Below are 17175 nucleotides of genomic sequence, written 5' to 3'. Positions count from 1 at the left end.
AGCATTCCTAGCTCCACTCTCCGCCAGAGTCCTCACAACAGAGAGCGAGTCAGAGGGCCAGCCTCCCCCTTCTTCCTCCCACAAACAAACGACAGGAAGTGACGCCAAAGACACATCATGGTCTTGCCCTCAGAGACCTTCTCCTCATGGTGGAGCTTTCCTACAGTAAGTCTCCAGCAGGTGGCGTCATTCCAATCGTTACATGAGTGACATGATGATGGGGTGACATCAGCCCCTCGTTGGAATATAAACCATGTATATAAACTGTGAGCCCACCATAATGATTGTCTTTGTTCTAAGAGACAGTCAAATGACTATCCTTTTATTAATAACTTGTTGTCCTTGATTAATTTACCCAGAAACTACATCTCTTGAACCTTTATAAATATCCATTTTTTTTTTTTGGTGAGGCAAATGGGGTTAAGTGACTTGCCCAGGGTCACACAGCCAGTAAGTGTTAAGTGTCTGAGGCCGGATTTGAACTCAGGTCCTCCTGACTCCAGGACTGGTGCTCTATCCACTGCGCCATCTAGCCGCCCCAGCATCCATTTTCTTGAAGAAATCTTTCCCATTCTACTGTTTTCTTCTTTTTCTTTGCATTGCTTATTTAAGAAAACCTTATCTCTACGTGTTATTCTCTGGAATTCTGCATTCAATCAGCTTTCCTTTTTTCCTTTCCCTTTCCTTCTTTACTCAGCTATTGCAAACCCTAATCAGACAGCCATTTTGCTTTTTTGCTCTTCTTTTTCTTTGTAATGTTTTTTGTTGCTGCCTCAGAAAAAACTTGTGAACCTCTGTCCATAGTTCTTCAGGCACTCTATCTACCAGATCTAATCCCTTAAATCTATTCACTTCCACATCATATTCATATGGAATGTTAGATACTGTGCCATTTCCTTCTTCAATGGATCACCTTTTGTCAGCACTTTCTACTATGACCTGTCCACTTTGAGTTACCCTGCATGGCATAGCTCATAGTTTCATTGAGCTAGGCAAGTCCCTATACCATGACAAAGCAGTGATCTGTTGGGGTTGGGGGGGGTGGGTTATAGTATATGATATGTGTATATATAATGTTATGGGAGAATAGGGTGGGAGGTTTGGGATAGGAGTTTGGGATAGGGGTCCTTAGGAATTCCTCTTTAAAGAATTACACCCTCCTGCACACAAATCCAATAGAATAAGATAATAGTTTATTTAGGGGCTAGGGAAAGGAAACCAAGAGAGAAATCCTTGGACTTCTTCTCATGGGGAGAAGGCATGGCACAGAGTGGCTCTGAGATACCTATCTCCACGAGCAGGTGACAGGCAGATACTTTTATAGAGGACTGATGGGGGTGATCATCTGACTGTGAAAAGTTCCCTTATTAAGGGAGGATCATCCCCCACTGGTGGTGGCTGGGGGAGTTGGGTGAGGGGTGGCTTCCTATCTCTTAAGCCATCTCTCTCCTTCTCACACCACAAAGGCAGTAGCCACACTTGATCTTATCTCCCCAGAGATGGGGGAGACTGGAATGAAGGGTGGTGGTCCTGGAGCTAGCTCAGTCCTGATCTGGTGCCACTTATCTCTTTAGGTGTGTCTGTCCTTTGGTTTAGTTTCTTAAGGAGGTTCTTTGATGTACCCCAGAGAATGGGGTACACTAGCTAGACCCATAACATTTAATAATGCATGTTTGTGTATTATAAATACATATAAATGTGTTACATGCATAAAACATATCACCACATGCAGATATAGCCTATAACACACTTGTATATAAGTTATGCATGTTATATGTAACATATACATTTTATTATGTTTATATAAACTACATGTTTATACACTATAAATAATATATCTTATGACATCTACATGAGAAAGATGGCCTAAGCCAGAGAGGTTAAGGGATTTAGGGTCATACTCTTAGTGTCTGAGGAGATAACTCGAACCCAGTTCGTGCCACTGCACCGCCTTGTGGCTAATGAAACAATATATTATCATTAGTAAACGTATAAACAGCCAAATGGCAAACCGTGTACCCATATTTAGGGGAAAGTCAATCAGATCACAGAATAACATAACTGAGGCAAAGGGCTGTACAAAGTTTGGACAGACCCCTGCCCTCCCAAGGCTTACAGTCCAGAAGGGGTTAACAACAGCCCTTAGGTTTGCACGGCGCTCTTGGCAGGCCTGGATAACTACAATGAGGCCAGGCCGGCCACGAGGTGGTCCCCAGGCAGAGCCCTGGTTTGGAGAAGCCGGGGAAGGGCGGGCCGTCTGCCCGGGGGAGCCCCAAACGCCCTGGGACAAGACCCTAGGTGGGGATGGGACTTGAAGAGAGTCCCCCAGGGAGCCGGGAAGGAGGTGGCAGCTGGAGTGGTGCGGCCTTTGATGGCATCCCGGGGGCATGGCGGGGAGCCAGCGCTCTCGGAGGGAAGGGTTGGCGAGGGCCCTGAACATCCGGCGGAGGCGTCGGAACGTGCCGCGGCGGCGGCCGAGGCTCCAGCTGGGGGCTGCAGGGGAAAGTGGGGGAGGGTCCCTCACGTAGGATTCTTGGGGACGGGAGACGGCCCCACGACCAGCGGGACATCCTGGGCTACCTAGGCCCCGAGCAGCGAGCGATTGGGCGGGGGGGTGGGGGTGGGGTGGGTCCTGAGGGCTGGCGGGGAGGGGTCCTATCCGCGGCCGTTGGGCTCCGCCCCGCGCCAACGAGGTGCCCGGAGGTGAGGCGGGGGCGTGTCCCGGCATGGGCCCGCCCCGCCCCTCCCCACCTCCTCCCTCCTGCGTCCTTTCCTTCTTCACCCCGGGCTGGGGCTCAGGCCCCCAGTCTGTCCAAAGATGGCGCTGAGGGCGGTGTCGACGCTGAAGCGGGGGCTCTGCGGCCCGGGCCCGGGGCTCCTTCGCTCAGGTCAGACTTTCCCCGCTGCTGCCGACCTCCAGCTGGGGATCGCGTGCAGCCCAGCGGGGCTGGGGGCCCGACCGGACCGGACTAGACCAGACCGCGGCTGGCCAGCCAGTCTTGTTGGGCGAACCTGGAGCCCTGGTCTGGCCCGGCCTGCCCCGGCCCGGCCAGCCGAACGCAGATTTCTGGGGCGGACAGGGGGATGGGCAGCAGGGTCTGGTTAGTTTTGCTGGACAGATTGTCCGTGCCTGCGACAGGGGTACAGGGCCCCATCCTTGCCAGATGTTCCCCTGCCCGGTGCCTTCTCACCCTTCACCCCCTGTCGTGGGCTTTCCTACCCTCCACCCTCTTGCCCAGTGCTCTCCCCTGCCTGATCGCTCCCCACAGACATATCCAGTTAACGCCTTACCCTCCAAAAGTCCTTAGAACTCCAGTGTCGAGCATAATAGGATAAGAGGAAATGGAGTTTTGTCCATCCTGTAAAGAAATTATTATTATTTCCCCCCCTTAAGAGCCCTGGACCTTTGAAGAAGTCATAAAAATGTCATTCACTTTCAAAGGTCAGGAGTCTGGGCTTAGCCTCCTAAGAAGGATATGAAGGACCATATCCCTTCAGGGAAGGAGAATCCTGACCTTCCCTTGGTGGATAGCAAACTCTTCTAGGAGGGAGATGAGCCACCCTGCAGAAAAGGTAACAGGGAAAATGTGCTTCTGTATTTACAGGAACCTTTCTTCTCTGTGCTACTCAACACAGACTGGAAAAAATGCCAAGTTCCATAGGCTTTCCTGCAACATCAAGAAGACTGTTGAGTAACCACCTAATCCTAGTGGATGTGGATCAAACTCTTGGTAATGCCATTAGGAACTTTGTTCTCCAAAATTATCACTCTGTAGACAGTACTGTTCATTTTTTGTTTATTTTCCCCTTAGGCTTCCCTTTAAAAGTTCTTACTTGGGGCAGCTAGGTGGTGCAGTGGATAAAGCTCCAGCCCCGGATTCAGGAGGACCTGAGTTCAAATTCGGCCTCAAACACTTGACACTTACTAGCTGTGTGACCCTGGACAAGTCACTTAACCTTCCTTGCCCCACAAAAAACAAAACAAAACAAAAAAAGACCACTTCAAATGTGTGTTGGGGGCAGCTAGGTGGCGCAGTGGATAGAACACCAGCCTTGGAGTCAGGAGGACCTGAGTTCAAATCCGGCCTCAGACACTTAACACTTACTAGCTGTGTGACCCTGGGCAAGTGACTTAACCCCATTTGCCTCACAAAAAAACAAAAAACAAACAACAAACAAAAAGATATACTTATCAAAAGTTATTACTTGTCTGTCATCCAGTTTGTTTTTTTTACCAATCATACCTAATTCAGTCTAAAGGAGTTGTTGGCATTCAAAGAAAGGATTGATGTCTGGAAAACAGTACACCAATTTCCAGTAGTCTTATACTTTTAAAGTTGGAAAGGACTTTGGAGATCATCTAGTCCAATCACTTAATTTTTTGCACATGAAGAGAATGAGGCCCAGAGAGGTCAAATAACTTGTCCAAGATAATAATATATGGATAACTGAAGACTTGTAACTAAAATCCATGTCCCCAACTGAATCTCCTAGTTTGTTTTTTTTTTTTGCCCTGTCTCACACAGCCTTTTGAATTTAGGCTATAAATTAGTGCCCAGTAAAATTTTTTTTTTTTTAGTGAGACAATTGGGGTTAAGTGACTTGCCCAGGGTCACACAGCTAGTAAGTGTTAAGTGTCTGAGGCCGAATTTGAACTCAGGTACTCCTGACTCCAGAGCCGGTGCTCTATCCACTGCACCACCTAGCTGCCCCCCCCTAATAATTTTCATATAAATATAGATTTATTTACAACTATAGTTTTTCCAATACAAATTCATTTCTCAGATTTCTTTTTTTAAATTAAAATTTTTTCAGTTGACCAAAATCTATATTCTCTTCCTTTTAATCTCTTGCTGACCTCATTGAGAAAGAAAGAAAAACCAAACTCCTGTTATAAACATGTCTTAACCCTCCCAAAATATGTCTCATTCTGCACTGAGTCTTTTACTTCTCAGGCGATGGATAGAATGTTTGATCATGCATCCTCTGAAGTCATGCTTGGTCATTACTCTGATATGTGTTGCTAAGTCTTTCCAGGTTGTTTATCTTGACATTTTATAAATTGTATAAAATACTCTCCTGATTCTCCTTATTTCACTCAATATTAGTTCATACAAGTCTTACCAAGTTTCTTAGAAACCATCTCCTTCAGCATTTCTTATAGCACAATAGTATTCTATCACATTTATATGCCATGATTTGTTCAGCTATTCCCCAATTGATGGCCAACCCCCTTGGTTTCCAATTTTCTGACACCACCAAAAAAAAAAAGAAAACGCTTTTTATGTTTCTCTTGACTGACTGCTTAAAATATTTTTTTTCTTTAATCTGGATGCTCTGGATTTTGGCTATGATATGCCTGGGAATTTCCATTTTGGAGTTTCAGAATGTTTCTTTAGATTCTTTCTATTTCTATTTTACTGTCTGGTTCTAAGAGACCTAGGTATTTTCTTCTATGATTTCTTCAGATATGATATCTAAGCTCTTTTTTTGGGGGGTCATATCTTTTAGGTAGCCCTGTGATTGTTAAATTATGTTTCTGTTTTCCAAGTCAGTTGGTTTTGCTATATGATAACTTATATTTTCTTCTATGTTTTAGTCTTTTGGCTGTGTTTTAATATTTAATATTTTTTGTTACCTCATGGACTATTTCATTCTAATGTTCACTAGGGCTGGATAGTAATAAAGAGATCTGAAAGTCATCTGCCAGTTGTATAAGTGACAGTGAAATCCATGGAAGCTGTTGAGCTCACCATGAGTATGCAGAGAAAGAAGGACCATGTTAGAGCTTTGGAGACATATAGAGTAGAAGGTGTTGTATAGCTCAAAGCTTCTTAAACTGTGGGTCTTGACTGCATATAGGGTTGTGTAACTGAATGTGGGGGGTCACAAAAAATTTGGCAGTAAATGTGCATTGTGTATACCTCTTTTATATACTTGTATACCCAGGGTCTTATAAAAATTTCTTGGATAAAGGGATCACAGGTGGAAAAAGTTTAAGAAGCTCTGGTATAGATAAGGACCCAACAGAGGAAGCTGAGGAGTAATCATCCCAATAGAAGTTGAACCAAGGGGCAGCTAGGTGGTAGAGCGGATAGAGGATTCAGGAGGACCTGAGCTCAAATCCGGCCTCAGACACTTGACACTTACTAGCTGTGTGACCCTGGGCAAGTCACTTAACCCCCATTGCCCCGTAAAAACAAAACCAAAAACAACAAAAAAAGAAAAGGCCATCAGATTGGGCAAATTGGAAATCATTGGTTACTTTGGAGAGAGGAATCTGAATGGAATGATGACATTGGAAGTGATCGTGCATATATAGTTTGCAATCTGTACCAGTGGAGGGAGTGCTCAGTTCTTTGATCGCTAGAACCAAAGAACCATTGAAATAAATACATCTTATCTTTAAAACAAGCAAACAAACTCATTCTTAAATATGTCCCAGTGCTTTCAGGAACAGTGTAATGTAGTGGAAAGAACATGAGAGTTAGAGGCTGGAGACCTCAATTATCTATTATTTGTGTGACCTTGAACAGTCAATCACCTTGAAGCTCAGTTTCCCCATCTATAAAATAAAAAAGGATTGTGCTGATGAAATGAGATAATTTATATAAATCTCTTTGTGAATTGTAAAGCATATGTTTCAGCATTTACAATCTGTGAATATGGTTTTCTTTTTTTTGGGGTGAGGCAATTGGAGTTGTGACTTGCCTAGGGTCACACAGCTAGTAGTTGTTAAGTGTCTGAGGTCAGATTTGAACTCAGGTCCTCCTGAATCCAGGGCTGGTGCTCTATCCACTATGCCACCTAGCTGCCCCGAATATAGTTTTCTTGAAGAGTTTCTATGGGGAGGAATATAAATATATTATATTAGAATGTTTCTTTTTTCTGTAAAGTTACTTTAAGTTCATAATTTAAAAATTTCTAATTTTTAAAATTTTACGTATTTGTTTTACCCTAAAGTGTTCTGCAACACAGGCTGTTAAGACTACAGCAGGGCAGCTAGGTGGCTCGGGCAGCTAGGTGGCGCAGTGGATAGAGCACCGAACCTAGAGTCAGGAGGACCTGAGTTCAAATTCGACCTCAGACTCTTGACACTTACTAGCTTTGTGACCCTGGGCAAGTCACTTAACCCTCATTGCCCTGCCCCCCCAAAATACTATTTAATTGTTTCACACTTGGACACAAACTGGTCTTTCCAATTTGGGGGCAGCTAGGTGGTGCAGTGGATAGAGCTCCAATTGCCTCACCAAAAAACAAACAAAAAAGACCACAGCATATACTTTTTGGTTTCTTAGGGCAATGAGGGTTAAGTGACTTGCCCAGGGTCACACAGCTAGTGTGTCAAGTGTCGGAGGCTGGATTTGAACTCAGGTCCTCCTAAATCCAGGGCTGGTGCTTTATCCACTATGCCACCTAGCTGTCCCATATAGTATATACTTTCAAGCCAGAATCCATTAATCTTGAACATTTACTTTGAGCTTCCTAATTAAGTGGGTAGCCTCACCTTTTATCAGTAAGAGATAAAATCAGAAACTGCAACTTGATCATAGACTTAGAGCTTTTTTTTATTTTTATTTTTTGGCACAGCCTCTTCTGAGAGGAAAGGAACAGATTTTAAGTGTTTTTTTCCTCTTCTAGATTTGAATCTATAAAAAACAAAACTGAAAATGTCTTGTAAAGTGCTGCCAAAAGACTTTACTCCCCAAGAGGACATTCTGTCCCATTTCCTCACTTTATATATGTGGAATTAAGGCCCACAGAAGTTAGGTGACTTGCCTAAGGTTATACAACTATTAAATAGAAGAGACAGGATTTGAATCCAGGTCTACTGATTCTGAACCCAACAGGTTTGCCACTGTACCAGGTTCCTTAACTGTTCTTCCCCCTGAGTATCTGATCTGATCATTTGGCTCTGTATAACTTAGAATTCATGTAGGACTGATCAGTCCTGGGTAGACTATTACTTTTTTTTTTAGTGAGGCAGCTGGGGTTAAGTGACTTTCCCAGGGTCACAGAGCTAGTAAGTGTTAAGTGTCTGAGGCCGGATTTGAACTCAGGTACTCCTGACTCCAGGGCTGGTGCTCTATCTACTGTGCCACCTAGCTGCCCCTAGACTTATGAAATGAATGCAATGAGGGACCAATCTCTAAAGCAGAATACAAATTTTTTTAAATTTTCCCATTGGAATACACACACATGCATGCATGCACATACATATATACATACACATATACATATACACACATACATATATGTATATACACACATATTTCCACTAGATGTCTTCCAAAATTTGATTGTCTGAAGGACGGCTAACATGAAAAATAGTGTTGGTAAGAGTCTCCCAGGGGTATACAGGTAAATATTTCACAACCAAATTGTCCAACAGAAAAAACAGACGTGATACCTTTTGAAGTTTAATCGACATTATTAACATCTTCTCCATCACTTTCCTGAGTCTAGACAATCAACAAAACAGTAAATCAAACTCTGGTTTGTAGCTTTTGTAAGAGCTGGCTCCAGCATGCCCCTTAAAGGAACTCTGCCTATTTTGCAGTTGAGTAAAAACCGCCTCCGAGAAAAGTTCATTAATTGCAGGTGTCACAGTTAGCAAATGGCATAAATGAGACATAAGCCTAGATTTTTAATGCAGATTCGGTGTCTCTCCCCCTCCCAAGCTTCTTCCCAGCATTTCAAACTAATACTAAAACGTTCTTTAGCAATAGGATGATTTTGGAGGTCCTTAGCAAGCTTCTTTTTTACACCAGTGGTAGTAAATTCTCTCCAAAACACTTTGGGATCCTTAGAAAAGAGATAAGGAATGGGAGGTAAAAGAGGGCGGTGTGCCATAGTGTAAGGAGCGCTGGGCTTGGAATAAAAAGACTTGGATTCAAATCCTGACCCGACTATTTATTATTTTTTTGCACTTAGGCAAATCACAAAGCCTATATTGGCCCCAATTTTTTCCTCCATAAAACTCGTGTGTTGAACTAGTTAGGATTCTTAACCTGTGATCTGTGAACTTGTTTTTAAAAATATTTCACTAAGGGGCAGCTAGGTGGCACAGTGGATAGAACACCGGCCCTGGAGTCAGGAGTACCTGAGTTCAAATCTGGCCTCAGACACTTAACACTTACTAGCTGTGTGACCCTGGGCAAGTCACTTAACCCCAACTGCCTCACTTAAAAAAAAAAATCACTAAAATCGATTTCCTTTGTTAATGGTGTGTGTGTATTTGTGTGTTTTTTATACTTTGTTTTGAGAAAGGGTCACTCAAGCCGTCAAAGGGCATTACCATGCTGCCAAAGGTGTCCAGGGCACAGAAAAGGGTCCCTGACCTACATGGTCTCAGAACTACCTGCTGTAAATCCTATATAAGCCTAGCACTCTCCCCATGTTACAGGCAGAACAGGCAGTCCAATTTACAAGCCTTGAGAAATAAAGCCCTTCAGGGTATACCAGAACCTGAAAATACCATTTTTTTTTCAACTTAAAAAGATAAGGTATATATGGAACATTTTTCTAGACAAATGACAAGAACAATCTGACAGAAATCTGATTTTTTACACAACCAGTGGAAACTGGCCAACCTGCTCTTGTTCCAATAGCCTTTGAATTCCAAAGATTCCTGGCTCTGACAGTTTGTTGTGTTTTGTTTTGGTTTTTTTTTTGGGGGGGCAGGGGGCTCTTCTGAGAAGAATAGGGCAGATTTTAAAATGTTTTTTCAGTTGTAGATTTGAATCAATTTATTGTAAAGTGCTGCCAAGACTTTACTCAGAACTCCATCTTTTTTTTTTTTTTTAAGATATCTAAATCATTTTGTTTTGTTTTAGTATGGGGTTAGATAATTTGTGTTCATTTCTGCTGCTTCTTATGTTTTACCACCTTTAAGCATGTTGGCAGTTTCCAATCTTGTAAAATTTTGTATTTTGACCTTTCACTTCTTTACCTTTTACCTCTTTACCTTTCACTTACTTTCTTTTTTTAACTAGAGGATTCTTTGCCAAGAAATTCAAACTCCCACAAAAGTGTATTGGCCCTGTGATGAGTTTGAAGCTTTTTAGAAGAAAAGGCTAACTTTTTTGATCCGTGGTAGTCCTTTTCTTACTAAAACACAGGTCCAAACCAGCAGAAATGAAATTTTAAACCTGAAGGAATATCTTTGTTAGAAAATAGAAAACTAAGGTTTTGAATTTTTAAAAAAATTATTACCTTTACTACCTACTTTATTACCTATTACTTTTTTTTTTTTTTTGGTGGGGCAATGAGGGTTAAGTGACTTCCCCAGGGTCACACAGCTAGTAACTGTCAAGTGTCTGAGGCTGGATTTTTATCTCAGGTCCTCCTGAATCCAAGGGCAGTGCTTTATCCACTTTACCACCTAGCTGTCCCCTTTACCTATTATTATTTTTTTTTAGTGAGGCAGTTGGGGGTAAGTGACTTGCCCAGGGTCACACAGCTAGTAAGTGTTAAGTGTCTGAGGCCGGATTTGAACTCAGGTACTCCTGACTCCAGGGCCAGTGCTCTATCCACTGCGCCATCTAATTATTACCTTTTATTTTTATGTCACCTTAATTTGTAAATAGGAAAAGGGGGAGAGGGCACTTTTTTTTCCCCAACTCTTTTCAGTGGTCAAGGTTCTTGGTTATTGTACTTGCCCAGTATTCAGTTGTGAGCTTTTTGTTCTGTTTACATTATTGTAGTTGTTGCATTGATTATTTTCCTGCTTCTGCTCATTTCACTCTGTATCAGTTCATATAAGTCTTCTGATTTCATTGGTATAGGAAACTCCCTGCAAAGAAACTTTCTTTGCAGCTTTCAGTCTTAGAGTCTCAGTGCCTAAAACATTGAGAGGTTTAAGTGACTTGTGTGGGTCACAAAACCATTCTGGGCCAGAGGTAGGACTTGAACTCAGATTTCTCTGGCTCTGAGGCCTGTCCTCTGTGCACCATACCTCTCAATTCTTACCTTGCTTCTCTGAATTCTTCATATTCATCATTTCTTGTGGAGTAAGGATTTTACATTCATGTACCACAGTTTATTCCTCAATCGATAGACATTTACTTTGTTTCCAATTCTCTGCTACCACAAAAAGTGCCACTCTGAATAATGTGGGATGTATGGGACCTTTCTGTTTGACATCCCTGGGGTCTAAGCCTCAAAGCAGAATCTGACTTAAAGAGTATGGACACCAACAGTCTTTTAACTGCTAAATGGAATGCCTTTTTTTTAAGTCTTCCTTCTTACTGACCTCTCTAAGAGTCTTCTGGATTCTTTAATAACCTCCTAGTGGGTCTCTCTGCTTTCAGATTTTGGCCTCTTCCAGTACAGCTTCCACACGGTGTCTAGAGTAATCTTCCTAATGCAAGGTTGTCTGTGTCACTTCCTGATCAAGAATCTTTAGGGGTGGGGGTAGCTAGGTGGCACAGTGAATAAAGCATTGGCCCTGGATTCAGGAGGACCTGAGTTCAAATCTGGCCTCAGACCCTTGGCACTTACTGGCTGTGTGACCCTGGACAAGTCACTTAACCCTCATTGCCCTGCAAGAACAAACAAACAAACCAAAAAAAAAGTGCCTATAATATCCTTTGACCACTTAGCCAAGGGGGAATGGCTCTTATTGGGGGCAGCTGGGTGGCGCAGTGGATAGAGCACCAGCCCTGAATTCAGGAGGACCTGAGTTCAAATCCAGCATCAGAGCCTTAACACTTACTGGCTGTGTGACCCTGGGCATGTCACTTAACCCCAATTGCCTCACACACACACCAAAAAAATGAATCTTCAGGGGCTTCCTGGGTTTTCTAGGATAAAATACAAGCTCTTCAACTTGACTTTTTTTTTTTTTGGTGATGCAAATGGGGTTAAGTGACTTGCCCAGGGGTCACACAGCTAGTAAGTATTAAGTGTCTAAGGCCGGATTTGAACTCAGGTCCTCCTGAATCTAGGGCCAGTGCTCTATCCACTGCACCACCTAGTTGCTCCTCAGCTTGACTTTTTAAAGCCCTTTGTAGTCTGATTCAGGCCTACCTCCAGGTTTATTTTCCATGAGATTTTCCTTAGCACACTATACTTTTTAGCCACACTGGCATTCTTTTAGATTCCCCAACTTGACATTCCATCCTCTTCCCCCTTTGCTTTTGTGTCAGTGGTGTTCTCTGCCTCTTCACCCCTACCTCCTACAGTCCCTAGCTTCATGTGTCACCTCTTAGATAAAGCTTTTCCTGAACCCAGGGTATACATAGTCTAAGAGTGGGGTGAGGTACAGCTAACTCTGGGGTCCCTTTTTATCCCAAAGAGGAGTTTTGTATCCCCAGTACTTGGCACTGATTAAGTATTTTTTTGATCAATCAACATTTATTAAACTTAAACATATATGGACCAGATAGTAGGGATACAAATATAATCAATGAATTAATCCCTGTTTGAAAGAAGTAAGGAGGATTTCACTTTAGAGAGAGTAGAAGACATATTTAATTTCCCCTAAAAAAAGAATAGGGGAGAGGGGTGGATTTTGCTATGCAGAGAAAAGGGTAGAAGAGTGGAGTTGGAGTCACTTAAAAGTGGGGAGAAAGTAAGGCACCCCCTCCCTGCCCCACTCAGTAGGGGTCTGTTAAATCCAAAGTGTTGGGGGTTGTAGGTTTCCTGATCAGGTTTGAGGGGGAAGAATCCAGATTGGGAGGAAGCCAGGGTTTCAGGAGAGCCAGGCTGTGTCAGGCAGGAAGCTGGTGTCTCAGACTGGGAGTCAGTTTTGGCTATGGTTTTACACATAGATTGGTCAGATTTCTTGCCTGATGAGGATTAACCACAGAGAAGCTGTGGTAAAAATTATTTGTGGGGGCAGCTAGGTGGTGCAGTGGATAGAGCACCGGCCCTGGAGTCAGGAGGACCTGAGTTCAAATCCAGCCTCAGACACTTAACACTTACCAGCTGGGTGACCCTGGGCAAGTCACTTAACCCCTATTGCCTCACTTAAAGAAAAAATGATAAAAATGGAAAACACTTGGGATTTGGTTCAGGTGAGTAAAACTTGCCTGCTTTCCTCATCCAGATGTACAAGCCAAAGCACTGAGACTGTCCTCCAATCCAGTCAATATCCTTTTTAAAAAAATCATTAATCCTTATAGTTTCACAGCTATAAAGAAAATGTGCCTGTGAGCTTTTAGGAAATCAGCATGGAAGGTAGGATAATAAGAGAGATAAGTAACATACAGAGAAGTGATTGATGAATTTTCTCTAGCTCCTTACTCCAAAGATCCTTGTTTTTATACTTAGCCATTGACCAGAAAGACTTAAAACAAATTTTTGGGAGAAAGTGGTACATTTTGGTAATAAAATGCAGAGTCATCCCATAAACCTATTTGCATCCCTGATCAAAAAAAGAGAGATTAAATTATCAAAATTTAAAATGAGGGCAGTTAGGTGGTGCAGTGGATAAAGCACTGGCCCAGGATTCAGGAGGATTTGAGTTCAAATTTGGCCTCAGACACTTGACACTTACTAGCTGTGTGACCCAGGGCAAGTCACTTAAACCTCATTGCTTGACCCAAAACCAAACAAACAAACAAAAACAAAATTTTAAATGAACAAGGTGAAACCTCAAAAAACAAAACATAAAAAGAAATATCAACACTTACTATGTACAATTATAGGACAACAAATCTGAGAATTTAAAACAAATGGAGGATTACGTACAAAAATATAAAATACTCAAAAGAACTTGAAATAGAGATCTAAAATTATCCATTCTCAGAAAATAAAGTTGAACTAGCCTTAAAGGAACTATCACAGGAAAGTCTTATCTAGACAGACTTATAGATGAGAACATTTAAAGAACAATTAAAACCTATGCTACACATATTATTCTCAAAAATTGAAAAAGAAAATGCTACCAAACACTTTTTGTGACAGAATCCTAGCATCTAAGTGGAGAAGGATAAAACAAAGAGAACCATAGAACAATATCAGTAATGAATATTCATGTAAAATTTAAAATAAAATTCTAGCAAAAACATATTTAAAAATTATTCACTCTGACCAAATTGGATATTATACGAGGGATAAACCAACATTAAGGAAGCAATTAGTATAATCCTATTATAAAGCCAGAATGTGCAAAACCACATTATTATATCAACTGATACCAAAAAAAAAGCCTTTGACAGTATAATACTCAGGCTAAAAAAATGTATAGGATTAAAATGGCCATTTTAATGTGTTAAGTATATATCTTAAGACTAAAAACTAATATTACTTGTAATGGGAAAATACTGCTCTTCCAATAAATATAAAAATAAAGCAAGGACACCCACCCTTCCATCACTATTATTTGATATAGTTCTAGAAATGTTAGCAATAAGATAAAAATAGGGGGCGGCTAGTGAATGTTGAGGCACCTAGGTGGCGTAGTGGATAGAACACCGGCCCTGGATTCAGGAGTAACTGAGTTCAAATCCAGCCTCAGACACTTGACACTTACTAGCTGTGTGACCCTGGGCAAGTCACTTAACCCCCATTGCCCCGCAAAAAAAAAAAAAAAAAGATAAAAATAAGGATATAAAAATAGGCAAAGAGGAGGCAAAATCATCCCTGTTTGCTCACTGCATGATGGTTCAGAAAATCCCAGAGAATTGGCAAAATAATTTGGACAGCAGCTTTAAAAAAGCATTGGGACACAAAATAAAGCCACAAAACAATAGCATTTATTTAGAGCAATAACAAAATCCAGGAGGATATCCTAGAAAGGGAAGTCCAAATCAAAACAACCATTAAATGCTAAAATACCAGGGAATCAATGTACCAAGCTAGGTACAAATGAGTTTTGTAATAAAATACATTATAATCAGTCTTTAAAGAAATAAAGTATGGCTTAAGAACTTTGGAAATACTCATTGCTCATGATTGGGCTGTGCTGATGTAATGAAAATAACTACAGGATCTGAATTAATTTACAAATTTAGTGTTATACCAATCCAACTACCAAGGAGCTACTTTATGGAGTTAGAATAATAACAAAATTCATTTGGAGGAACTAGAAGTTCAAGGAAAATAATGGGGAAAAAGTAGGAACAACTAGATCTCAATTTATATTGTAAGGCAATAACTAAAATTATCTGGTAGTCATTAAAAAATAGAAAAGTAGATGATCATTGTAACAAACTAAATAAAAAAGAGTCAGACTCATTCAAATTCAATAGCCCACTGTTCAGTACATCTGAAAATTACTTAGGAAAGAAGTCCCTACTTAACAAGAACTGCTGGGAAAACTAGAAGGTAATTTGATAGAAATTAGGTTTAGTTCAGCATCACTGTATATCACAGTAACTTCAAAATGGATGTATGCTCTGAGCATTTAAAGTTTTAACACCATAAAAAATTGGAGAATGAGATCAAGTACCTTCCACAGCTATGTCAGGGAATAGAGGAAATAAAAAAGACAAAAGAAATTATTTCAATTACATGAAATTGAAAAGATTATGCATGAATAAAATCAATGCAGCTAGGTTAAAAAGGGAAGCTGTCTACTGGGAAAACATCTCAGATAATGACTTGATATACTTGAAATAAAGGGAACTAAAAAATGGCTAAGACCAAGACCCATTCCTTAATGGGCAAGTGATCAATGGATATGAACAAGCTGTACTCAGAAGAATTGAAAACTATTAACCACCATGTGAAAGAAAGAGTAATGCAAATCAAAACAACTCTGAACCTTCTCTTTAAACCTGATAATTGGCACAAATGAAAACTATGGGAATAGTTAATATTGGAGGTGCTACAAAGTAACAGGCACACTAATAAACACTTTTGGTGGAATTGTGGCACACTAGTGTTGATGCAGTTAAGAATTGGGCCAACCATCCTGGAAAGCAGTTTTGAATTATTCTAATAAAATTATTAAAATTCTTACTTGGAGGCATATACCCTAAAGAAGTCAGAAACAGGTCTCATATATACCAAAAATATCCATGGCAGTACTTTTTTGTGGTCACAGGAGACTGGGAATATAGTAAATGGCCATCAGTTGGGAGATGACTGAAAAAATTGTGATATCTGAATGTAATGGGACATTACTGTGCCAGAAGAAGTGTTTAAAAGTTCTTACTTGAAATGAATAACTTTCTAATTAGACATAGTACAGAAAAATTTTCTACATTCCTTTTCTCAACTATAGAGATCGAAAGGCATTCTACAATACTTGGGGGCATTTAATTGAAACCCTTTTTCAGAATTTATCTAAGTTTCCTTCTCACAAAATAATTGGTTTTGTTCTTTGTTCATGAATCACAGGATCACAAAAGGCCTTTGGTTCTACTGAATGATTTTAATTCAGATAAACTTCCCTAAATATTAATATGATCATGTCATTTATGAGCTCAAAAAATTATTTCGTATTCAGCAAATTCAATTTCTCATGTTTAGACCCATTATATTTACCCATTGTATAAGTATATTGGCATGCAATAATGTCCATGCCCTTTAGCAAATTTATCTAACACCCATCAGATTGCCAAAGATAACAGAAGAGACAAATAGTAATTGTTGGAAGGGATATGAGAAAAGGATTACAGTGGTACCCTCTTGATGGAGTTGTAGGTTTATTTAATTTGTGGAAAATAATTTGGTATTGCATTCAAAAAGTCATCAGAACATACTGATTTAGTATGCACTAAATTGTACATCCCCTTTGATTCAGTGATGCAACTATTAGACACATAACCCAAGGTGGTTAAGGACAAGAGGAAAAGACCCAGATGTACAAGAATATGTATAACAGCAGCACCTTTTATTGTATCAAAGAACTAGAAACAAAATTGGTGTGCAGCAATTGCAAAATGGCTAAAAAAGTTTTAGGATATGAATGTGATGAAATTTTGTTGCATCATAAGAAATTAGGAATGTGACAGATTCAGAGAAATATAGAGAGACATATGTACTAATGCAGAGTGATGTTAGCAGAATCAGGAAAACAATTTATGCAGTGACCACAATATAATATGAAGGGAAGGAGAAAACTCTGAAACACCTCAGAACTCGGAACAAAGTAGCAACCAATTATGATTTCTAATGAAATATAACTTTCCTTACCAGAAAGGTGATGCAGTCTCATATATGACCATTGTGTAACTGAATTTGCCTTGCTGTGAGTATTTGTTATAGATTTGTGTAATAGAA

At 40.6% G+C, this 17175-nt stretch overlaps 2 protein-coding genes across 2 annotated transcripts in view; one reads left to right on the top strand and one right to left on the bottom strand.

Annotated features, from left to right (window-relative positions):
• Positions 1-1541: 1541 nt before the first annotated feature.
• On the bottom strand, positions 1542-3595 carry LOC122734497 (vegetative cell wall protein gp1-like). Its single transcript, XM_043975364.1, has 2 exons — positions 3292-3595; positions 1542-2493 (listed from the first exon to the last, which is right to left on the bottom strand). The coding sequence occupies exons 1-2, from the start codon at positions 3324-3326 to the stop codon at positions 2295-2297; spliced, it is 234 nt and encodes a 77-aa protein (XP_043831299.1). The 5' UTR covers positions 3327-3595; the 3' UTR covers positions 1542-2294.
• Positions 2742-17175, top strand: part of ECI1 (enoyl-CoA delta isomerase 1) — a 30499-nt gene continuing 16065 nt past the window's right edge. The window contains exons 1-2 of the mRNA XM_043975363.1: positions 2742-2888; positions 3606-3731. Coding sequence (XP_043831298.1) covers positions 2819-2888; positions 3606-3731 — 196 coding nt within the window. The 5' untranslated portion in view covers positions 2742-2818. The remainder of the gene's footprint in view (positions 2889-3605; positions 3732-17175) is intronic.

This window comes from Dromiciops gliroides, chromosome 1, assembly GCF_019393635.1.
Source record: "Dromiciops gliroides isolate mDroGli1 chromosome 1, mDroGli1.pri, whole genome shotgun sequence".
Taxonomy (NCBI): Eukaryota; Metazoa; Chordata; class Mammalia; order Microbiotheria; family Microbiotheriidae; genus Dromiciops; species Dromiciops gliroides.
The sequence above is the reverse complement of the archived record's forward strand: the minus strand, read 5'-3'. Positions and strand labels throughout refer to the sequence as shown.